The sequence below is a fragment of the Labeo rohita genome, chromosome 13 (assembly GCF_022985175.1).
Source record: "Labeo rohita strain BAU-BD-2019 chromosome 13, IGBB_LRoh.1.0, whole genome shotgun sequence".
Lineage (NCBI taxonomy): Eukaryota > Metazoa > Chordata > Actinopteri > Cypriniformes > Cyprinidae > Labeo > Labeo rohita.
In genome coordinates this window covers 35,989,843-35,998,670 of record NC_066881.1, presented here as the reverse complement: position 1 = coordinate 35,998,670, position 8,828 = coordinate 35,989,843, and the positions used below count along the sequence as shown (strand labels likewise).

Here is an 8,828-nt window from a genome sequence, read left to right as displayed (position 1 = left end):
ATATAAACTCAGAATTACCGATATAAACTTAGAATTACCAATATAAACTCAGAATTACATGATATAAACTCAGAATTACCAATATAAACTCAGAATTAAGAGATATAAACTCAGAATTACATGATATAAACTCAGAATTACCTATATAAACTCAGAATTATGAGATTTAAACTCAGAATTACCGATATAAACTTAGAATTACCAATATAAACTCAGAATTAAGAGATATAAACTCAGAATTACATGATATAAACTCAGAATTACCTATATAAACTCAGAATTACATGATATAAACTCAGAATTATGAGATATACACTCAGAATTACCGATATAAACTTAGAATTACCAATATAAACTCAGAATTACATGATATAAACTCAGAATTACATGATATAAACTCAGAATTACCAATATAAACTCAGAATTACATGATATAAACTCAGAATTATGAGATATAAACTCAGAATTGCAGATATAAACTCAGAATTATGAGATATAAACTCAGAATTACGTGATATAAACTCAGAATTATGAGATATAAACTCAGAATTACGTGATATAAACTCAGAATTAAGAGATATAAACTCCGAATTAAGAGATATAAACTCAGAATTAAGAGATATAAACTCAGAATTACATGATATAAACTCAGAATTATGAGATATAAACTCAGAATTAAGAGATATAAACTCAGAATTGCAGATATAAACTCAGAATTACATGATATAAACTTAGAATTGTGAGATATAAAGTCAGAATTGCAGATATAAACTTAGAATTGTGAGATATAAACTCAGAATTGCTGATATAAACCCAGAATTATGAGATGTAAATTCAGAATTATGGGATATAAGATCGGAATTATGAGGTATACAATCAGAATTGTGTGATATAAACTTAGAATTGTGATATAAAAATTCAGAATTATGAGACAAACTCAAAATTGTGAGATATAAACATATATCTCACAAGATATATAATCACAAGATATAAAGCCAGAATGTGAGATATATTGTGAGATATGAACTTAGAATTATTATATATAAACTCAGAATTGTGAGATATTAATTCAGAAATATGTTATATGAACTAAGAATTGCACATATAAAATCAACTCTCAGATTTGTGAGATATAAACTCAGAGGAATTCATGATATGACAAGTAAAATGTGTTGTGTCGTGTTGTCTTCAACACAAAGGAAGCTCAGATTTGGCTAAATCAGGCAGAGTAAGCAGACTGAGCATTTGTTCCGTGTAGCAACAGGAAAAAGTGGCAACACATGAAACACAAACAGTGTTTCTTGAACTAATGCATTGGTGTAGCTAACATATAATTCAAAAGCCTCTCAGCTTCCCACGTTATTGGAGCTGTGACTCAGATCCACAAGTGAAAGTGTTTATTATGCTTCCAGAAGGGCTGAATCACAGAGAAAACACTTGCTGCTGCTGATTTCCAGGTTTTTCTATTTTTGGCCCCTTAAATCTGATCGGCCTGGAGAGGAAGGTGAAAGTTCACATTTTTTCTCCCAGACTGGAATTCCTCCATCAGTTTTTCCATTACTCAAGCAGCGGTGGGCGGTGCATGAGCATGCGCGGCCCCGCTACTCTCGCTCCGTGTTTTCACACACATTCAGCCACGCTAAAATAAACTGCTCTATCTGGCTTCCCCCCGCCCTGAGCGTGTTTCTCTCTGGGATATCCTGCTCCGGGCTGCAGTGTAGTATTTGCAGTGGATGAACGCGTTACCTGGGAATGTTATCAGTGTTTACACAGAGAGACAAAGCCGTTCACACACCGCATTTTACTAACATTTCCACTGACTCACGTATGTGTTCAGCCCACATTCATATTAGGCCTAGATCCTCACCAAAAGATTTGTGTAATGCAAAATACGAACATTAGCTTACTCATCAAATCACTTGTGAACTTACAAAATACGTTTATGAAATACTGGAAATGTGACTGCACTGCAAAAGACTCTTTTTGTCTTATCTTCCAGTACAAATATATAAACATTCTTAAAGCAGGATGCAAAATGACATTAAGTCTTGCTATCTGAAAATATGTGATGCATGAAAATAGTTTTATTTAGATTTTTTACTGAAAAAAAAAAGACAGAAATAGTGAGTCCACTGCAAAAAATGAACATTTTTCTCAGTATTGTTGTTTTGTTTTCCAGTACGAATATCCAGATGTTCTTAAATTGGGCTACAATTACTTAAATGCTTAAAACAATAATAAAACTTCCAGTGGGGTCAGAAAAAAATAAACTTAATTCAAAATTCTTTAGTCATAAACTTGATTTATTATGATACATTTTTCAGACTTCAGTCTTTTTGTCTTCATAAGTACATATATTTTGATTTAAGAATAAGTAGATATTTGTACACTTTTACAGTGTTCTGTCATTCTGTGAAAATTGTGAAAATAAGTGAATTTAGGCTTAAAACAAGAAGAAATATGCACCAGTGGGGTCTGAAAAATACACTTAATTCAAAGGAAGAACAAAATTATTTTTCTGAGTATTTTTAAATCCAGGCTAAAGACTTTCTACTCTTTAAAACATATGGTTGATGGGACATTTATCTGATTTTATAACTTTTCTGTTTCTTTTCTGCGTGTTTCTTTGTTTTGATGACTTGTTGGAAAGCACATTGGTCAATGGAAGTTGTAATTAATTGTGAAAAATAAATAAATTGTCATTGTCAACACTGACGGATATTTTCTTTAAACATAAACTCACTTAATTCTGAAACATTTTTAAGAAAATAAGACTTGATAGCTTAAGTCATTTTGCTTTTTAAGTAAATGTAGTTTGATTTAAGAATAATTAAATATTTGCGCTGGTCAACAAGACACAACACTGAGTAAGAAACTCATTTTTTGCAGTGCGGCTAGTGCCGTCATTCTGTGATTATATATTTGTGTCTAATGACTCTGAACTGTATAATTAATGATTCTCTCAATAGCTGTGCTTGTTTCTCTAATTTAAACTAGTGTTTTATGTCCATGTGTTTATTTATTTGGCAAGCAGTTGTGTTGTAAGATGGTTTGCATTAACGTCCTGATTTTGCAATAATCACCCTTAGAAACTCTGCTGAGACTCATTCAGAAGGGAGTAGGCCTATTTTACATCCCTGTGCGCTGATGTAATACGATGACAGAAGAACAGCTTTGAGTTCAAAGGCACTGTATTCATTTGAATGTAATTGACTCTCTTGCTTTTTTTCAGCGATGGATCCATCTACATATTAACAAGTGCAACCTCAAATGCATCAGTTTGCTAAAAATGTGCTCACCCTCAGGCCATCCGAGATGTAGTTGAGTTTGTTTGTTTCTTCATCAGATTTGTAGAAATGTGTCATTCCATCACTGTCCCACCAATGTGAATGGGTGCTGTCAGAATGAGAGTCCAAACAGCTGATAAAAACATCACAATAATCCACAAGTAATCCACACCACTCCAGTCCATCAGTTCACATCTTGAGAAGACAAAAGCTGAAACAATTCCATCATCAAGACGTTTTTAACTAAAATTAGAGTCTATAATCCATAATAACACTTCCTCCAGTGAAAAAGTGGTCTGGTCTGAATCAGGAGAGAAATCTGCACAGATCAAATCTGCACAGCTAACAAATCTGTGGCTGGATTTAGACATGAGAGACAACAGGAGATGGACTTTTTCACTGGAGGAAGCGTTATTATGGATTAAGGGCCTGGATTTTAGCCAGAAGCGACGGTTTAAAGTGAACAAAGTCTTAATGATGGGTTTGCTTCTTCTGGGAAGCCAGGCAAGTAAAATCCAAGCCGGAAGAAGCAGCACATGCATATCAAGGGTAAACTGTGGCTAGTACAACAACATCCACACACACACACACACACTGATGCTGCTCATGCGCTGTCAGTCCCAGCTGTGGATACTTTGAATATATTGTTGCGGTGTGAAAATTTCCTGCTTTCCTCAGTCGAATGCCATTGAGCCACACGGCGCCTTCCGCTGTCATGTATGTCTAAATACATATAGGACTTGACTATAAAAACACTCCTGCTTAATGATTATATTTGATCGTTATCTGAACTGTGTTCATTTACCTGGACTGATGTAATAGTTAATGCACTATTAACCAGATGGCACGAAATCCCATCACTTTAGATTAAATGAGAGCATTCAACGGCACTAGCTTATGTGCTTCACTTCAAGATTATTTCACAGAATTCATGCGACATGCATCAAGACATCCCGCAGGAAATCGGCACTTATACATTATTTAAACAGCTCTCAGATTAATTATAGTAACAGAAAATTCTAAGTTTTGAGTCACATATGTGACCCTGGAGCACAAAACCTGTCTTAAGTATCATGTATTTGTAGCAATAGACAACAATACATTGTATGGGTCAAAATGATTTTTCTTTTATGCCAAAAATCAGTAGGATATTAAGTAAAGATCATGTTCCATGAAGATATTTTGTAAATGTCCTACCATAAGTATATCAAAACTTAATTTTTGATTAGTAATATGCATTGCTAAAAACTTCATTTGGACAACTTTAAAGGCAATTTTCAAATATTTGTATCTCCGCCAAATATTGCCCTAAACTAATAAACCATACATCAATGGAAAGCTTATTTATTCAGCTTTCAGATGTATGTATAAATCTCAATTTCAAAAAATTGACCCTTATGACTGGTTTTGTGGTCCAGGGTCACATATTTGACAGTGCAATTAAGCGTGTAAATAGATAGATAGATAGAGATTTAATCAAAAATTATTCAAATCCATTCAAAAAATAGTAATATTGTTATAAATAGTAAATAAAGTAATTATAGTAATAAATAAAGGGGGAAAAGGTCATACAAAAATTAATTTAAAAAATAAATTAATTTTAAAAATATTTTTTGGCAAGCCGTTTATTTGTTTATTCATTCATTAATTTATTATTTTTCAGATTTGGTCTTCAACCTTTATAAATCATTCAGATATGCTGTTTCAGTGGTCAGTTAACATTTCTTTTTATTATCAGTGTTGCTGCTTAGTATTTTTGTGGACTATTAGTTAATAATAATATGTGACCCTGGATCACAAAACTAGTTGTAAGTAGCACGGGTATATTTGTAGCAACAGCCAACAATATACTGTATGGGCAAACATTAACAAATTGTGTTTAATGCCAAAAATCATTAGTATATTAAGTAAAGATCATTTTCCATGAAGATGTTTTGTAGATTTCCTACCGTAAACATATCAAAACTTAATTTTTGATTAGTAATACGCAATGCTAAGAACTTCATTTGGACAACTTTAAAGGTGATTTTCTCAATATTTTGATTTTTTGCACCCTCAGATTCCAGTTTTTCAAATAATTGTAAATATTGTCCTATTCTAACAAACCATACATCAATGGAAAGCTTATCTATTCAGCTTCCAGATAATGTATCAATCTAATTAAAAAAAAACAAACAAAAAAAAAACTGATCCTACAGGTTTTGTGGTCCAGGGTCACATACATAAAATTTCTAAAATATTATATAGAAGCAGCAGCGTCGCGGTTCTTAAAGGGCCAGCGCTACGTTGCCCTTTTGAAAACCCTCACAGTCACTGAACCAATGCAAACGCATAGCTCTGAAGCGGCAACCCCCGTAGCGCGTTGCCCCTTTAAGAGACGCGTTTTTCCATTGGCTCCGTGACGTCAGCGCAGCGCAGGACTCACTCCAGCAGCGGTGTGTCCTCCCTCAACAAACGCGAGCAATGCGCGCACGGGCGAACCGAACGCCAGGGAAACACGCTCCGCAGACCGGCGCTCGCCGTGGATTAAACCGGGGAACTCTTCGAATCATGGCCGAGACGGCGAAGAAGTAAAGACTGACGCGTTGAGTACGGAGCGCGCTCTGATTTTGCGTACTAGACGCGCACGAGTATGCACGAGCCCAGCTGATCGAGACTCGAACCCGCAGCGTTTAACCCCACGAACCACTACTCGACTCCATAACAGCGCTCGTTCCAGAAACAGCTCAAATTAGCTCATTAGTTCGGCTCGCGGGCTAATTAATGATGGCGGGGAAGCTGACAGCGCAGGGCGCGGGAATACTGCTGGTCACTGCCAACGTTGGATCGCTGTTTGAAGATGTAAGTCAAGCGAAAACGCTGCTTTATTACTAGTACCTCGTTCCACACACGCTCTCTTTCACACTAGTGCACTTCTTGCGGGTCCTGCTGCTGAATCCTGAGGTAAAGTGCGGTGATTAATCATGCTAGTTTATGAATTGACCCGAATGGCGTTCGAACCCACAACCTTTCCGTTTTCCCTCAGAGTTTAACGGTTCTAACGGTATCTACAAAGCTGTATTGATAATCACTCTGATTGATTGATGGACTGATAGCGGTTTATATGATTCATATGTCAGTGCCAGTGGTTGGTTAAACTGCACAGGTTACTGGATAACATATCTGCTAACTTAACTGTCAGTTGGATGTTGTAAACGCGTCTCTGGAGTTTGGATGGATTTATTTTTTTGTGCAGTATATCAGTATACGTGAATTCCTTTTAAAGAAAATCTAGTAATTATTATTTTGAGTTTTTGAGTGTCTATTCAAAAATCCCAAATGCAAAGTTTCCACTTTAAGTTTGTTTCTCAACAGTGTCTGCTGTTTTGATAGATAGTGGCTGGTTAAACTGTACTGGTTACTAGATAAACTGTACAGGATGTTGGTAAATGTGTCTCTAGAGTTTGTCGACATTTTTGTTTGTCTATTTTTGTTTGTCTTTAAGAGAAAATCATAATTCTGTACTTACAGTCAAATATATTTAGAGAGAGAGCGAAATAAAATTTATTATTTATTTAATCATTTAATAATTGTCATAAATGACAATCAAAATTTAATATATGTATGTATGTGTATACAATTTCAATTATTTACGTATTTATTATTGCTATTATTATAATACATACTAAAATATTAATATGAAGGAGTTTTCTAATTTTCTAATAATAATTATAAGCTATTATTATTATTTATTATTTTATTTAATATATTTATTTAATATAATTTTATATAATTATTTTTATATTATTATATTTTTCTTTTTCTAATAATAATTATTATAAATGCCTATATATATATATATATATATATATATATATTTAAATTATTTAAATAATATATTATTTATTATTACTATTATTATTAGAGTACACAATAAAAAATATTAATATGAATACCTGTATTTTTAGTTTTAGGGTTAATAGAAAAATGTCTGTAAATAATATATTATTTATTATTACTATTATTATTAGAATACACACTAAAAAATATTAATATGAAGGAGTTTTCTAATTTTCTAATAATAATTATAAGCACTTATTATTATAATTTTTTTCTTTTTCTAATAATAATTATTATTATTTTTAATTTTTAGTTTTAGGGTTAATAGAAAAATGTCTGTAAAATGAATGGATAATACCCTGGCACAGTTTTGTTTTGTTTTTTTAAGCAGTGTATATTTTTTTGGCATTGTCAGTGCGATACCCATTCAAACTCCTTATCCGGTAATCCCAAATGAAAATTTCATGGAAATGAGTGGGTCAGCGGGTGCGAGAGCCTTGTTTAATGCTAGAGATTGTGTTACACATAGTTTCTTTTGAGCTGAATGATCAAGAATAACTTGTTGTGCACTAACATGTGTGAATGTCACACTGGGTCAATCAGATATCAGGCGGTGAAAGGATGCTCTCATACTCTTGATCCGTCACGCACAAGCCGATCTGTGACCATCAGTCATATTTACTGTAAGTGCTTTATCTTCTGTCCTTCTCAAACAAGGAAAAAGCTGTAAAACTAGCGCTCGTAATCACTCCCGACTCTGTGGTTTAATAGAAATCTCACCTGTTATTGCTCTCTATGAAAATGATTACGAAAACTTGTGGTAGATCAGGGTGAGTTGAGGTTTAAGCAAATGAGTTCCTGTGGATGAACGATCGTAAAGTACACGGTGCTTAAGTTATCTGAGCCATTCGTCCGTAAACGTGCCAGTACTTGACAGTCAGGTCTTGGGCTGTAATTCTACGTGGTTTACTCTGTGAGAAGTTTAGGCCAGATCTGTTTATTTGATTGTAAAGAGCTCTTAACTGTTTTCTTTGCATGTGAAGAGGAACTGTCCCGTACTATCTTTAGAGTTATAAATAGTTGGCCTGTCATGACCGCTGAACTGCTGTCTTATGAATATCGCTGTTTATCCATTACTTGTTTTACACGAGAGCGTGGCCAAAACCAGCACGCCGCTTATAGAGTCCTGCATGCACAATTACACCTAAATATTTAACATGTTCAGACGTCTCGTCTCGTCCCTCAATGGGCCTTTTGTGCCGCTCAAGCCACAAATGCAAGGATTTTCCAAATTACGTGAATGAAGTAAATGAGGCCTTTGTCAGCAATCACAAGATGAGGTGTTTAGGGCTGGACGGCTTCCACGAATTTTGGCAAGTGCTGTTATAAAGCGGTTGGAGTCGTCCACCGTAGTCTTTTTCCGCTGGTTTTCTCCTGATGAGATGCTCTCGAAGTGCTTCTGGGAAGATGGGAGACGTAAAAAGCCGTAATGGAGCTATAGGAAGGCATATGCTCTTTGGGATACATAAATGACTTCCCTTTATGGAAATCATCTGGTCTGGCTGGCGTCCAGGTGGATCGACCGCACAGGTGCCGAGATTACACCTATGATGTGGTTTAATATCTGATTAGGCAAATAGTACCTGGATAGAGTGAGGTCATTGAGATTAGAGCATCGTATGCTGAAAGAAAGCAGCAAATCTCACAAAAATGGCTAATTTC

General features: G+C 34.7%; 1 protein-coding gene across 1 annotated transcript in view; it reads left to right on the top strand.

Moving 5' to 3' along the window:
- The first annotated feature begins 5,696 nt into the window (after window positions 1-5,696).
- LOC127175366 (inositol polyphosphate-5-phosphatase A) overlaps window positions 5,697-8,828 on the top strand; it is a 168,819-nt gene continuing 165,687 nt past the window's right edge. The window contains exon 1 of the mRNA XM_051126400.1: window positions 5,697-6,128. Within this exon, the coding sequence (XP_050982357.1) occupies window positions 6,051-6,128 (78 nt within the window). The 5' untranslated portion in view covers window positions 5,697-6,050. The remainder of the gene's footprint in view (window positions 6,129-8,828) is intronic.